At 41.7% G+C, this 16211-nt stretch overlaps 1 protein-coding gene across 17 annotated transcripts in view; it reads left to right on the top strand.

Annotated features, from left to right (window-relative positions):
* The window catches only part of NRXN3 (neurexin 3), a 1545560-nt gene that overhangs the window by 741940 nt on the left and 787409 nt on the right, over positions 1-16211 (top strand). For all 17 annotated transcript variants that reach the window (XM_070415785.1, XM_070415793.1, XM_070415776.1 and 14 more), the window contains one exon: positions 7052-7171. In XM_070415785.1, the coding sequence (XP_070271886.1) occupies positions 7052-7171 (120 nt within the window). The remainder of the gene's footprint in view (positions 1-7051; positions 7172-16211) is intronic.

The following is a 16211-nucleotide window of genomic DNA, read 5'->3' as shown; positions in this document are numbered from 1 at the left end:
TGGTGGCTAATTTGCATACACAGGCATGGAGCGAAGACTGAAGACTGAGGACGACTGAAGACCACTGAAGACTGAAGAGGCTTGCCTTCTCTGCTTCGGCCAGAGCAGAGAAGCCTCCAGGCTTGGCTTCTCCGCTGTGGCCAAAGCAAAGGCATGGGTCCCGGGTGCTGGAAGAAAACCAGTGCAGGCAGCCAGGGGAAGGAAGGCCTATTGCATGAATCTCTTTGTGCAATGGGCCTCTAGTATATCTATATGTACTCATCTTCTTTCTTCTATTTTTTCTTTTCCCTTCTCCCACCCAATTGCTGCTCACTCATTCTCTCTCTTGGAAAAAAGTGTACATTTTAAAAAGTAAAAGTGGAAATGTGTATGCACTTATCAGGAGTGGAAAATAAAGTTGAAGGTAGAAGATTAGAACTCTTTAGACAATCTACAGTATCTCTCAAAAGGCTCCTTCTCATGGCAGCTGTGCTTTGAATGGGGTGGGCAAACCCTTTGATTGGCACAAAGCTCTAGTATGATAATGCTTCACATTTAGGTTTCACTCATAGATTCTAAGCTCTTTGACAACTGATAGTTTGAGATTAAAGACGATGGATCTTGCTAAGTGAACCCTACCTGGTGCCTACTACTGGTCTACCAGCCTTGGGCCTTTAGGATAAATAGACATTGGAAATCAGACCAGGTGTATCACTCCCAGGCTTCCCACTCAGGCGGTGCTGGCTTAGCAATATTTATCAATCTTAAAGAGGGTGTTTGAGGCCTAGATTTTCTTAAGTCTTACTTGGCACTAACAGAAGGAAAATACACTCTAATACCAATGTCCTGTGCTTTGGGCAGCACTTCTATCTCAAGGACCTGCAAGCAATAAAAGATACTCTGTCAACTTGTGATTTTCTAGACCATGAAGAGGAGTTGACAAAATCAGTTTGCATGAACTGCAAAGGTGGATTTCAGCAGTAACAGGCATGAAATGACTGTCTGGGACAGTTCTTAAAGACCAAACAATCGTACATTCAAGCAGAATGATGGGAAAGTCGTGGCAGCCTTCAGAGTTATCATCTGAAAAAAAATAAATAGAGAAAAGACACAATGTGATCCTTCCCAGTGAACTAAAAACAGAATTGAGAGTTAGAAACCAAAGTCCTAACATCAGTGACAACTTATATTGTCTTTTCATGCATACTTCTGTCACCTTGTCACTTTTTCTGCTATCCAAAGAAAAGTCACCATCTTTTTTTTCTCAAAAGAATATGTGATTACTTTAGTGAGTATTGACTACATATCAAATATAAAAGTTGTGTACACTATCCCCATACAGGGCTTTTCTAAGCGTTGGTGCAGTTTTAAGTTATTATTATTAATAATAATGAAACTTTCTGAATATGTAATTCCCAAAGTTTATGTTATCTTAGAATATCTGGAATTTTATGTTATCTTAGAATATCTGGAATTTTATGTTATCTTAGAATATCTGGAATTTTATGTTGATGTGGAAGAATATTTTAGATGAAATTATTAAGTCCTTAAGAATGTCTGTTATATGTATAAGCACACACAATACATATTTTTGTTCATAAAATAGGTCAAAACTAGGCTCTCTTGTATTTTTACTTGAATTTTGAATTGAAATGGCATTTACAAATTTTTCTTGTTAAAAAACACATTCAGTGAAATAAGCCAGTGAAAGAAAGACAAATATCACATGATCTCACTCTTATGAGGAATCTAATGAACAAAATAAACTGTTGAATAAAATAGATCCAAAGACATAGAAGCATGGAACAGACTGAGGAATCTCAGAGGGAAGGTGGGGGTGGGTGGGAGGGTGGGAAGAGATCAACCAAAGAACTTATGTGCATATATGCATAACCCATGGACACAAACAATAGGGTGGTTGAGGCCTGGGGCAGGGGTAGGGGCAGGGGCAGGCTATAAGGGGTCAGTGAGAGAAAAAGGGGGACATATGTAATGCTTTCAACAATAAAGATTAAAAAATAGCACATACATTGTTACATTAAAATCTTTATCTGGATGTAGGTTAGGAATACTTTATTTAAGTTCACCAGCCTCAGCACACACACACATACACACACACACACCTCTGGCTTACCCACCTCCATCAATGTTAGGTGGGTTAGCTATGGAGTTAGCAAGCTTGGATTTGAAATCTCACTCTGCTACTTGCATGTGGGGTCTTGCAAATAATCACCTAACTTTTCTTTCTTTTTTTTTGGTGCCCTTGACCAGAATCAAACCTGGGACCTTTCAGTCCGCAGGCCGACGCTCTATCCACTGAGCCAAACTGGTTAGGGCTATCTAACTTTTCTATGACTCAGTTTACTTTTATGAAGTAGTTGCCTTCAGACTCATTCAGCAATAAAAACTTATTTTATCTTTGAAATTCTGGATGTCTTTCATGGGAATATTATTCTTGTTTTTCTGATTCTTTAGTAATTTTAACTATGGTTGCTTTATCATGTGTTTATGAAGATTAATTGAATTAATATCTGAAATGCACTTAGTGTAGTGTCTGACACACCTATGTAAGTGCCTTTCTCTTTTGTTATGGTTGTGTTCTCACTCTTATTTGTACAAGATTATCTTGTATCAATGGATGTGCATTTAGAACAAAACTTTCCCCCCAGGGCATTTTGTTTTTTTTCTCTGATTTGTTTCTTGCTCTCCCCCCCCCCTTTTTTTTTGGGGGGGGGAGGCACTCTATCTATGAAAAATAGACAGATTGAGATGAAATACAGTCTGTTCATAAAAGGATGTGCTTAAATAGTTTGAAGGAAGAGTAGGAACTTATATTATCATCTTGAAAGTGTTTTAGAGTTTAGCCCATTCTCTCTTCCATTCAACACAGTTACTGCATAATGGCCATGGGCATTGGAGACACAAAAGAGTCCTTGTCTATCATCTCGTGAGATTGAATGAGTCCAATAGTTAAATAAGGGGAGGAAATGTGGTCAATTCAATCACTCCCAAAAGAAAAGCTTTGTTCCAAATCGAAAATTATTCATAGGAGCTGATATTGGTAAATACTGTGGGTGAGTTGTTAATTAGGAAAACCACTTGGTTTTATGTCATAAAAGAATGACTTTATTTCTTTAATGTTTGTTTTTTTTATGTGTTCAATAATATTTTCTGAGCCCTTGGTTTATACCAAATATTTTATCAGTAATTAGAGACATGAAGGTGAGCAAAAGAGACAAGACTTTTGCTCTCAAAGGGCTTATATTCCAGTAGAATGAGGCAGACATAAAGGATTTATTAAGTATCTTATTTACAGGCCATGTAATTGTGAGTTAAATAAACAGGGAGATATGGTGGAGAGTGAATGAAATGTTGGCGGGGCCTTTCTTAAATAGAATAATCTTAAGAAAGCCCATTTGGAGCTCCAACTTAAAGAATGAGAATGAACCAGTCATTTGAAGATCAGGAAGGACCTTTAGGAAGTGGGTGGAGCAAGAGAAACAGACCTTGAAGGTAGAGATGGGCCTGAAGTATAAGAGCAGAGGTTCTGCTATGGAGCAGAGCTCAGAACACCCAGTGGGCCTACCTGGTGTGGCTCAGTGGTTGAGCATCAACCTATGAACCAAAAGGTCATGGTTAGATTCCCAGTCAAGGCACATGCTTGGGTTGCAGGCTTGATCCCCAATGTGGGGCATGCAGGAGGCAGCCAATCAATGATTCTCACTCATCATTGATGCTTCTCTCTCTCTCTCTCTCTCTCTCTCTCTCTCTCTCTCTCTCCCTTCCTCTCTGAAATCAATAAAAATATATTTAAAAAAATAACACCCAGTGTGCAAGTCACAGGTGATTTCTTAGCCCTGCCTCCAGTTGGTAGGTCTGCATTTCTTAAAAGCTTCCCAGGTGATGCAGGTGCTGCTGATTTGGGTCAACACTGTGAACACTGCTGTATTAGAGAGGGATTAGAAGGAGGAAGGGATACTGGAACACTGTGAGCTGGGGGTGAGTAAGAGGAAATGAGGTTGGAGAAGGAAGCAAATGCCTAGCATCTCAGCCTGGAAAGGATGTACCAGTACAGGCAAGATCGGCAAAAGGTCATTGCAGGTCACCCTGGTCCTCAGTGATGTGCTTTTTCTTAGATGTATACAATGTAGTCAGTGTTCAGGGATTATCAGATTCTACATGGCACTCTCCCTTTAATGCATGTGAAATAAATCCCATGGAATTTGGAAATTACCTACAGCTCCCTCTGTGTTTGAGTCCCCTGAGCAACCTTTGACAAATGGAACAGATTGCTCACTTTGCAGAGCACAGACGTTCTCCCACGCTTGGGTTTGGAAGTATGAGACACAGGCAAATCAGGCGGCTGCAATTCAGATCAGCTCAACATTTACAGAAACACTTGCTCTGCAGCTGGCAGAGCTATTTAGTGCAGCAAGGACACAGTGAAAGCATATTCCGTGATTTCTCACAGCAAGCAGCATTCCGTCTTTTGGGGATAAATAGCAACAACCCACATGAAACAATTAGAGGATTATATAAGCAGAGGACAGTGCAATGTGTAATAAAGTGTTAAATGGAACATTATCATATGTGGACGTTAATGAGGCAGATAATAAGTGCCCGGGCCACTATGAAGAGGGGGACTTGGTTAAAATTCCTGGAGAATATTTCATAGGGAGGAGGCATTTGAACTGGCCCTAGGAAACTGTTTAAAATTTGGCTGGAAGGGAGGGAAAGACATGGGAAAGCCTTTGTCTTCAGATTCAATCAACATGCAAAGAATTCTTGTGTTTTCCCAGTTTTTGCTATTCTGCTGTCTTTCAAGGGAAAGCCTTCCATGTGTTTCTGATTCTGAGTTCAACTGAATTACTAGCCCATTGTCTAGAGAGAGCTGTTTGGTCAGGGAGCCCCATGAATTTCTCAGAAGCCTTTATCCTTTGAAGGAAGCTGTCCTGATTTGCCATTGTTAATGAGACTTGTGCTACACAATGCACAAGTTTAAGACCCACTGAGAACATGACCATGTACCTCTTTTCATCTCCACATGGGGGAAGCACATGGCATACAGCCCTGCAGAAACCCAGCAGCTGAGCTGCTCCCCCAGTGTTAGTAATTGTCTTGAACTTTCTTATGTCACATCTTAACAGCTTTGTACTGGGAGTGATGGACTGTACTGCTTCCACCCTTCATGAATAAATATAAAATGTCTTGCCACCAGGAAGACGGACCCTTTGTAGCCACGTATTTCTTTTGTGCATGCCTCCTTAAGACCCTGAATTCTTACATTTCAAAATCCTGTGCCTGTATGAGGCTTAGGTTGGAATTTGTGAAATGTGCACTTATTGCAATGTATATATTTTTACTCTGTAAATGGGGAGGGGGGCTGTTTGTTTTGTTTTTGTTTTGTTTTTTTTCATCAGATCCTAGCTCATACATTGGATCACTCAAAGGGCTCTCCCCCTTTGCTGAGTCTCTCTGGGAAATTCATGGTTATCCTGAATATTAAGATATATCCTATTAGTTCAGGTAATTTGAAAGGTGTAGGCTAAACTTTAATCCCAATGTTAGGCAAAATAGAGAAATGAGAAAGAGAGAATGATTAAAGAGTGGCCCTGGCTGATCTAAAAAGAGAGTTTAATGGAAATCTGAAAGACAGAAATTTTCAAACATTTTTACTTGCCCATTCATATCCAGAAAAGATTTTGAGAATGCCCCTCAAAAGATATGCTTATGTATATATTATATACATGTATCATTATAGTTATGTTACTTGTATATGAAAGACACACAGAAATAGAAATAATAAAGAATGTGATTTTTAAAATGAGCATCATGTCTAAGATTTTCTTTCCAAACTTTAAACAATTCTTTTGTATCTCTGGTGTATGGGCACCCTGATTGAGTACACCTGTGTAAACTTATAGCAGCAGGCAGCATGGTGCTGTGCACTGGTTCTCAAATGTTAGTCTGCATCACAATTTCCTAGAAACTTGTGGGAACACAGATTTCTGCCTCCCCCCAAAGCCTCTAATTCAGCAGGTCCAGGGTCAAACCCAAGAATTTACATTTCTAACAACTTCCCAGGTGACGCTGATCTGAGAGGACTGTACTTTGAAACCACTGAGGTAGTTGAGAGCTTGGGTCTCAGAACTAGTCTACCAAAGATGGACATCAGGATTCTTTAGTTAGCAAATGTGTGACCTTGGGTAAATTATTTCACCTCTCTGAGCTTGGGTTTTATATCTGTGAAATGATGGCCATCATATGTACTTACCTTTCAGAGCTACTGGAGAGCTTAATGAGATCATGGAGACAAAGTGCTTAGGACTCAGAGCTTGTTACCTATAAAGAACCAACCAATAGATGTTGGCTGCTATTTTTGCCTCCTTTGAATTATCATCAAACATATTTTAATGTTACAAAGTAGACTTTAGGGCAGTGATGGCGAACCATTTGAGCTCCGTGTGTCAGCATTTGAAAAACCCTAACTTAACTCTGTTGCTGTGTCACATATTGAAATTTTTTGATATTTGCAACCGTAGTAAAACAAAGACATATTTTTGATATTTATTTTATATATTTAAATGCAATTTAACAAAGAAAAATCAACCAAAAAAATGAGTTCGCGTGTCACCTCTGACACGAGTGTCATAGGTTCGCCATCACTGCTTTAGGGACATCTGTGCCTTAATTCATGAGAATCATGGGCATGTGATTTTCTGCTTTAGCATTATCCATGTAGAAAGACCATGCCCAAGTGAGATCTCTTTCTAGTTGAATGGTAGAGATGAAGTTCTTACGCAAGGTCTGCCTAAAAGAGAACAGTGTGTTCAGCCCTCTCCCCTCTGTGTGTAACTGTTGGTAGTGTGTGGCTAAGTGTGTATTTCTGTTGTCTTTTGTATATACTAAATTCTTGTTGCATGATACAGAGTTGACATTTTTGGTGGTTGTGTCTTTGAATGTTTTGGGGCATGAGGATAGTACATTCAAGTGATTGCTTTGAATTTGATGAATTTTAACATGTTTCTATCTACTTTTTCTTCTCTTCCTTTTTTTTGGTATGCATTACTAGGACCAAGTACAACCTGCCAGGAGGATTCATGTGCCAACCAGGGGGTCTGCATGCAGCAATGGGAAGGCTTCACCTGTGACTGTTCCATGACCTCATATTCTGGAAACCAGTGCAATGATCGTGAGTACAACCTTTTTATTCTTGGATTTTTTTCAAAGAGTTCAGAGGTTTGGAGGGGCATTGTGTAAAAGGGTAGCTCTTCTGAAAGATTCATTAGCAATTTTCTCCTCCAGAGACTGGGAAAATAAAGAACCAATGTTCTTTTGTGGCTTCCTGGAGGTGATACTAGCACTGCTGGTGGACATACTTCAGTGCCATGGGAATCTGTAACCTAGGTCTCCACTTCCTTCTCATGTTATTGCCCTAAGATGGCCACTGAAAGGTGAACAAATACTTGAAATTTCTGACTACTTATTGGAAAGAGATGTGTGAAAAAGCCCTGACTTTGTATGTCCTGCTGACCTTCTGATTTTCTAAATACAGCCTAAACTCATGGTAGGAGTTTGTTTTATGATCTGCACTCAGTCCATTGGACCCTTGGTTTCATAAACAAGATGCATGATGCTATCTGAGCAAACAGCAAAGCCATGGTATAGTTTGCCCATGTGTGAGTAAGTGTTAATTACAGCATTATCCTTATCATGACTATTTGGTTTTCCTTGATTCCTTATTGCTCAACTTTTTTCCATGTGTGTAGTTGTCTCTTGTTCTTTTATTTTTTTCACCTTTCTCATAGTTTTTGGTCTTCATATGGTCTGTTAGTCTCTTAAGATACATGAGAAGCAAGTGAGGATTCTAGCACTGTAGAGAAAAAATCCCTTGATACTCATTGATCTAAATGTAAGCCTGTGCCTCTATATCTATAGCACCCTCTCTACAGAAGGTTTCAGCATCCAATTGCTCTTTCCAAGTATTTGGTCTTACTGAAAGTCCAGTTTTCAAATTTATGATTTGACAGGCAGCTATGGACCCATAAGAGAACCTTGGAAATTGTGTTATATGCTCTTTCTTTTCCCTTCAATTTGTCTGCATAGACCTCAATAGAAAGCCATTTTCCCCCTAAATGGTGGCCTAATGTTTTTCTATCCTCACAACTTTATCCCATATCACACATACACAACATTCCCAGTGGAAAACAGACTGCACACAGCACAGGCAGAAAGGTAAGTTCCTGTAACTGTGGTGAACGCGCACAATCTTCAGAAGGTATGTACGTATTTTACTCTTATTGATAAGTTCCTGTATGTCCCCAAGGCAAGGCATTGTTTTCTGCTAAAACTGAGTGGGAATCTTTCCAGCTTTCTCTGATGTTTCTGATTTTATGTCTCAGTCCAGAATGAGGATGTCATGTCATCCAACTTGAACAACTTGTCGATATGTAATAAAGTTCTAGGATGAGGATTGGGGAAAGTCAGCTTTCTTTTGTGGAAGTATCTTCTCATTCTTCAAAATATTTCTAAGATATCCATAGTTAGTATAATATATTTTAGATTTTTATTCTATAAACCACAGGCCCAATGCACGAATTCATGCATCAGTGGGGTTCCCTCGGCCTGACCTGTGGGATCAGGCTGAAAACAGCTCTCCGACATCCCCTGAGGGATGCCAGATTGCGAGAGGGCACAGGCCAGACCGAGAACCCTTCTGGTGCATGATTGGGGCGGGGAGAGATGACATGGGAAGTTGGCCGCCAGGGAGGGACCACAGGAGAGCCCCAGGGCAAGTCTGGCCCATCTCACTCAGTCCTGATCAGCCGGACACCAGCAGCAAGCTAACCTACAGGTCAGAGCATCTGCCCCCTGGTGGTCAGTGCATGTCATAGTGAGCGGTTGAGTGGCTTTAGCATGTCATTAGCATATTATGCTTTGATTGGTTGAACTGCCAACCAGTCGACCAGACACTTAGCATATTAGGCTTTTATTATATAGGATAATGCAATTGAATTTTTGATTGTAGAAAACCTCTGAACTCAAATCTCTGAAAGAATCCTCTTGTCCAGTCCCCTCTTGGAGAGTGGATCAGGGCTTCTGAAATTGGATAACTGTATCGACATGGGAGCAAGTACATCTTAATTGTAGAATGACAGGAATGTATAAAATTCAGATACAGATTATAGGATCTCAGTATACTAAAGTTTGTATATAAACTTTTTTGTTTGTTTGTTTAAAACAATAAGCATGTTGCTCATGAGGCTGTGGGTAAACGTTTATTGAAACCCAACTAAATGCATCAAATTGATAGGCTAATTGTTGGAGTGGATGTCTCTTTATCTAATGATTGACATTTAAAGTATGTGAGGGGAACTTCTCTTTTGCAACCAGCATCAGAATCAGTTTTTGTGTTTGTTTTTTTCCACCTGGGAAATCAGTCTCACTACTTTACATCATAGATAATTGCTTTCAAGGTCAACCTTGACCCTTAGAGTTGTAATTTGCTGCTTCATCTCACAAACATTTTCAAAATGAAGTTACCTGTTATTCTCTGTGCTTCCCTATGTTAGCAAATTCTTGGTGACTTACCTTGCATCAGGAATTGAGCATGTCAACAGCACAGTTAAAAAAAAGGCTCATGATCATTGGCAAAAGCAGTGGGGAAAATTTAAGAGAGGAGAAATGATGGAGTGAGTGAATTAAAGAACAAGCAGGATCAAGGAGAAAGAATATAGAGCAAATCAGGGTTTGAGTCTTAAGTGAAAGAGCAAGGAGGCCATTGCTTTGGTAACATGCAAACCACAGGTGGCCTGGCTTTGATCTATATAACAGAATCGTGGCACGGCATTGTAAGTGGGGTGTCATCAAAGAAATCTGGTCTTCATCCAATTCTTAGGAATAGTATATTTTCTAGAATGTTGTCTATATCAAAAATTAATTGTATTCCTTAAGATGCTGTCATAAAACCACATGAATTCATTAGAGATTCAGTCTAATGGCAAACAGCATTTTCTGGGTGGAATATGGTTTGGAGCTCTCATTTTCTATGAGCTTTTTCTCAGGACATCAGATTGATCCAGTTATTGGAAATGAAGACATCTCAATTTATTATTGCACATCCAAGAATAGAAAATTGTTCAGTGGGGAAATGGCTAGGCTATGATATTTTCCAAAATAAAGTGCTCAGTTCATCATGTGTAAGAAAGCTAATTATATCTGGGGATAACTTGCAAGTTTCTAAAGAAATGTTTGCATTTTAGAATCTTCTTCCTTTTTCTAGCATTGATTGTATGACTTACAAACTTTTTTTTATCTCTTTCATTTATTTATTTATTTTGCCTGTTTGCCAAATTTGGCATTTGCTTGACAATTTTGAGTTACAGTTACATAAACCCATGAGTTAAGTTTACACTTAGAACTATATTTCATTTAGTATGAGTAGACAAATCCCAGGTGGTTTTAATTTATTTTTCTCATTCTCTGTGAAAGCATGTTGGGTTGATGGAGACAGTGGGGTAAATTCCAAGTTCATTCTCATGAAGATAGATGCAAAGCTGATATAGTGGATATGAAGTTATGACATGTATCCAGTGGCTGGTTACCTTGTATAAGAGTGATTTCCTTGTATTAGATAGAAACAGAAATATTCTCATTGGAAACTAAAGTATAACTGATTTCTTAATTGTCTTATATAGTTTTATGACATGACTTTCCACTTCTTGTTATGGTAAAATCATAAGGAGCTTCATTTAGGTTACTTTTATGGCTATTTATAATGGAAAAAAACCATCCCAGAAGCAATCTTGAGTTCATGTAGGATCCAATGGGGTCAATCAATAACATTTAGCAAAAGAAAATTTTTATTTCTTCTGAAATATTCAAAACAGAGTGGGCCAACTTCTCAGAGATTGCATACCACCTGAACAACAACACAATATTAGGGTTATATTTTAAAAACAACATGAGAATGGGACCTTACAAGGATTCTTATAGGGGTATTTTTGTTTTTGGATATTGGATTCCTATTGATATTTTAAATCAGGACTGAGATCTGGAGAGACTCAGTATATTGTAGTCATTATACATCATGCAAATCCAGATCCCTTTTCCATATAATGAGGCCATGCCACCTCCATTGGCAGCCTATTGTTGAATCCCCTTCTCCTTCAGAACATAGCAAGATGTTGCACAAAATCCAGCTCGCTTGTGCATACCCACACATACACAAAAGAGTTTTAATTTGTGGGGGAGTCTTTGAAAATAGCAATTTGAAACACCTCACATCTATCCTCACCACCATGGTTCCTTTTTTAGCATGTTCATGACAACTGTTTTAAGTTGTATATAATTTTTGGATCTTGTTGTTGCTTCTGTGCCTTGGAGAAGCAAATGTGGGACAGTCTGTGTGTGGCACACGATTCCTTAACACATATCACGTTCCTGGATTTAGAAATGAGCTGTGTTTTTAATGGGTTGGTGGGGTGAAGAGTAGGGGATAAATGTGGGTCCTCAGCCTACCCTCACCAGCCAGTCACCTGTGCTACATTGCTAATTGTACATTGTGGGCTTCTTGCTGGAGAAATTGCTAGGTTCACACTGGCTTATGATAATAGATGTTCTTTGCTGGCAACAAATCACTAGCAAGCAGCTGTGGATCGTGCAGACAGTGGAGTGTGAAGCATCTTTTCAGACAGTTCTCTGCTGGAGTGGCTGTTAAGCTGCCCTGTTGGCTATTGATTGGCCTTTTGCTTTTTATCTATTGTGTGGGTTTATATATTTTTTAATGTAGGTTGGCGTATTGATTAAATCTGTTAAAAACACATTTCCCATTCAGGCTTCAGAAAAGTTAAACAATATATGCATGACTTCGTGTACAAACAAGGGGACAGACGTGTGCTCATTCTGTCTCTTGGATTCGTGTAGGTCCACTGGCATTATGTTATGAGCCCATGTGGTTATTTGTACTGCAATGATTTCCAAGGGTATCAGACTATTATATGTCCATGCTTCTGGTTAAGTGTTTATTTCCTACCTCTGTTTTCAAGGTCTGCCTATCCTGTAAATAGGCCATATTTGAGAAGTTTACTATTAAGACAGTTGTTTGCTACGTAGGACACACTTTATCATTTATTTATTCATTCACTCACCAGACATTTCTTATTTGGAGATATGATCATGAATAAGATACAGTCTTGTTCTCAAAGTCATTATAATCTAATGGGAGGAGACTCATATGAAAGTGCTTCAGTAGAAATATGAACAGTATATAGTGAGGGATCATAAAGTAGAATGATGTCAACTGTCTCTGTGGTTGAGACTCATCAGGAAGAGCTTCTGCTCATAGGAAGTGTTCATTGACAAATGAGTCCTGAAAAATTAGTAAGTACTTCCTAAGCAAATATGGTACCAAGGAGAGTTGGGAAGGAAAGACAGAATTTGAGTGAGCAGAGAGAAATGTGCTACAGCCATGCTAACGTTCTGGCTGTTTCCTGCATGTCTTTATTCTAAGCATTTGTATGATTAAGATCACATTTTGTTTAAATGTTTTGCTCTGCTTTATGTTAACATTGTATGATATTCATTTTTCAAAAGGTAAAAAACATGATCAGATTTCCAGTTCTCCTTTAGTAGAATGTACATTATGGTGCTTACTGCTGTGGGGGAGAATCTCCCATGTTAAATCTATTACTTGGTCCTGAACATAGCCTGATAGGGTCCTAATCTTAATTTATTTCATTGAACCATTGATGGACATTTATCTTGGATATTTATTCACATTGAGTCAAATTTTTAAAAGGTTGATTTGTAATGTATATATGTTATCAAATTATAAAAGACTAGAGGCCCGGTGCACAAAAATTTGTACACTCGGGGGGATCCCTCAGCCTAGCCTGTGCCCGCTTGCAGTCTGGGACCCCTCGGGGGATGTCCACCTGCTGTCTTAGGCCAGCTCCCCGGGGGATCAGACCTAAGCTGGCAGTCAGACATCCCTCTGGCAGCACGGGAGCCCTCAGGAGATGTCCACTTGCCAGCAGGGAGCAGGCTGAAGCTGCAGTCAGACATCCTTAGAGCTGCTGAGGAGGCGGGAGAGGCTCTCGCCATCACCCCTGTGCTGGCAGCTGGCAGACTGGCTTGTGGCTGAGCAGAGCTCCCCCTGTGGGAGTGAACTGACCACCAGGGGGAAGCTCCTGCATTGAGCATCTGCCCCCTGGTGGTCAATGTGTGTCATAGTGACCAGTCATTCCCAGTCGTTCTGCTGTTAGGGTCAATTTGAATATTACTCTTTTATTATATAGGATAGAGGCCTGGTGCATGGGTGGGGGCTGGCTGGTTTGCCCTGAAGGGTGTCCTGGATCAGGGTGGGGGTCCCACTGGAGTGCCTGGCCAGCCTGGGTGAGGGGCTGATGGATGTTTGCAGGCTGGCCAAGCCCCACAGTGGGGACCCTCACCCCATGGGGGTGTGGCCAGCCTGGGTGAGGGGCTGAGGGCCTTTTTCAGGCTGGCCACAGCCCCTTCAGGGTGGGGGTCCCGCTGGGGTGCCTGGACAGCTTGGGTGAGGGGCTGATGGTTGTTTTCAGGCTGGCCACGGCCACAGGCTGGAAGCAGGTATCTGGGATTTATTTATCTTCTATAATTGAAACTTTGTAGCCTTGGTCCCACTCAAAGCCTGGGTTGCCCTCAGTCACGCTCAGGGTAGGGCTGATTGGGGGGTTGGGGCGCCACCCCCTGTCACACTCAAGGAAAGGTTGATGGGGAGGTTGCGGCGCCACCCCCTGTCATGCACAGAGCAGGGTGGATCAGGGGGTTGTGGCGCCACCCCTGTCACATACAGAGCTGGCCGATCAGGGGGTTGGGGCGCTGCCCCCTGTCACACACAGAGCAGGGCCCATCAGGGGGGTTGGGGCTCCGTACTCTGTCACACACAGAGCAGGGTCGATCAGGGGGTTGGGGAGCTCCCCCATGTCACGCACAGAGCAGGGCGGATCAGGAAGTTGCGATGCCACCCTCAGTCATGCTCAGGGTAGGGCCGATTGGGGGGTTGGGGCGCTGCCCCCTGTCACACTCAAGGCAGGGTCGATGGGGAGGTTGTGGTGCCACCCCCTGTCATGCACAGAGCAGGGCAGATTAGGGGGTTGGGGCGCCGCCCCCTGTCACCCACAGAGCAGGGCCGATCAGGGGATTGGAGCACTCCCCCCTGTCACACTCAGGGCAGGGTCAATGGAGAGGTTGCGGCTCCACCCCGTCATACACAGAGCAGCGCCCATGGGGGGGTTGGGGCGCCGCACCCTGTCACACACAGAGCAGGGCCGATCAGAGGGTTGAGGAGCTCCCCCCTATCAGGCACAGAGCAGGGCCGATCAGGGGGTTGGGGTGCCTTCCCCTGTCACAAACAGAGTAGGGTGGATAGGGAGGATGTGGGCCCCCCCCGCCCCCCACACACACAGAGCCGCAGGGCGATCAGAGGGTTTGGGCGCTGCCCCCTGTCATGCTGCTCAAGGGGCCAGGAGGCCTCGCGGCTCCACTGATCCTGGTGCTGGGAGGCCTTGTGGCTCCGCTGATCCTGGGTTCAGGAGGCCTCGTGGCTCCGCTGATCCTGGGGAGTGAGGCCTCGCGGCTCCGCTGATTCTGGGTTCAGGAGGCCTCGCGGCTCTGCTGATCCTGGTGCTGGGAGGCATATTACCCTGTTACTATATAGGATAGAGGCCTGGTGCATGGGTGGGGGCTGGCTGGTTTGCCCTGAAGGGTGTCCTGGAACTGGGTGAGGGTCCCGCTTGGGTGCCTGGCCAGCCTGGATGAGGGGATGATGGCTGTTTGAAGCTGGTCACACCCCCTTCAGGGTGGGGGTCCCCACTGGGGTGCCTGGCCAGTCTGGGTGAGGGGCTGAGGGCCGTTTTCAGGCTGGCGGGTGACTGAAGCTCCCAACCTCTCCTTTTTTTCTTTTTTTTTTTTATTCTGGGATTTATTTACCTTCTATGGCTGTCACTGGAGCTGAGAGCCGGCTTTAGGTCTGAGGCTCGGCTCCAGCTCTGAGACCTCAGCTGCTGAAAGCAGGTTTCTGGGGATTGTTTCGCTTTTATATATGCAACATAATTTTTTAGAAAGCAGCTCAGTGGCCGGCAGCGGCAGGCGGGGAACCTTGGCTTCCTCTGTCACTGGAGCAAGCAAGCATCCTGTTTGCTTCAGCTGCCTGGCTGCCGGCCACCATCTTGGTTGGAAGTTAATTTGCATATCTTGGTGATTAGCCAATGGGAAGGGTAGCGGAGTTATGGTTAATTACCATGTTTCTCTATTATTAGAAAGGATGTCATAACATAGTCATTACATTGATTAGCTTTAGAATCAAACTGCTTCCAATGCTAATCCTTACTTTAATGCTGTGGAAATTGAATTAGCTGTTTGGCCTTTTAAAGCTTTGGTATAGCACAGGAGTGTTCTAGGTACTCAATACATTGGAGTAGTGATAGTTTTTTATGATAACTAATAATATTAGACACTTGTCAAGTTTTTATTATGTTGCTGACTCTCTACTAGCACCTTTATAAATATGTCATCCCTTAATCATTCCAAGTATCTAAGAAATACTACACTACTGTTGTCCTGATTTTAACAATATTTTAACAATGGGGGAAAAACTGAGGTCACAGAGGAAGAAACTGAGGGAGGACTTGAACCAGGTACGTTTGATTGAAAGCTCACATTTTTATTAGATTGGCTACTACTTACATTACTAGAAATAATAAAAGCTTAAAATATACATTAAATAATATACTAGAGTGTACAAGTCCTCACAGATAACCAAATTATAATGGAATATAGGGTTTCTAAGAAAAACTCAGTGTTCTTGGTTGTTAATTTTATCATATTGTGAAATTCTCAACACTTTAGATGTTTCTGTTTTAATACTGAAATGAGGCCATTTAGAATATCTTTAGATACTCTAGAATTAATAGAAGTAATAACTGCCCATATTCTCAGATCGCCCAAATATTTACATTTTCATTCTCTATTGACCTAGATTTTATGATTTACATTTTTTAACTTTATTGCACTTCTAATATACATTTTAAAGCACAGTGGATGAGACCATTGGTAGGGACTGAATGGCCTGTGTTGAAATATTGACTGTCACTTAATACTTTGGACAAATTAAATAATTTTTCTGTGTCTCTAAAATGTGGATATTTATAGGTCCTATCTAATTCTGAATGTTCTAAATTTAATTCATAATT

The sequence above is a fragment of the Myotis yumanensis genome, unplaced genomic scaffold (assembly GCF_028538775.1).
Source record: "Myotis yumanensis isolate MYYU_CA2020_CCGP unplaced genomic scaffold, mMyoYum1.0.hap1 SCAF_1, whole genome shotgun sequence".
NCBI classification, from domain to species: Eukaryota; Metazoa; Chordata; class Mammalia; order Chiroptera; family Vespertilionidae; genus Myotis; species Myotis yumanensis.
This window is presented reverse-complemented; position numbering and strand designations above follow the sequence as displayed.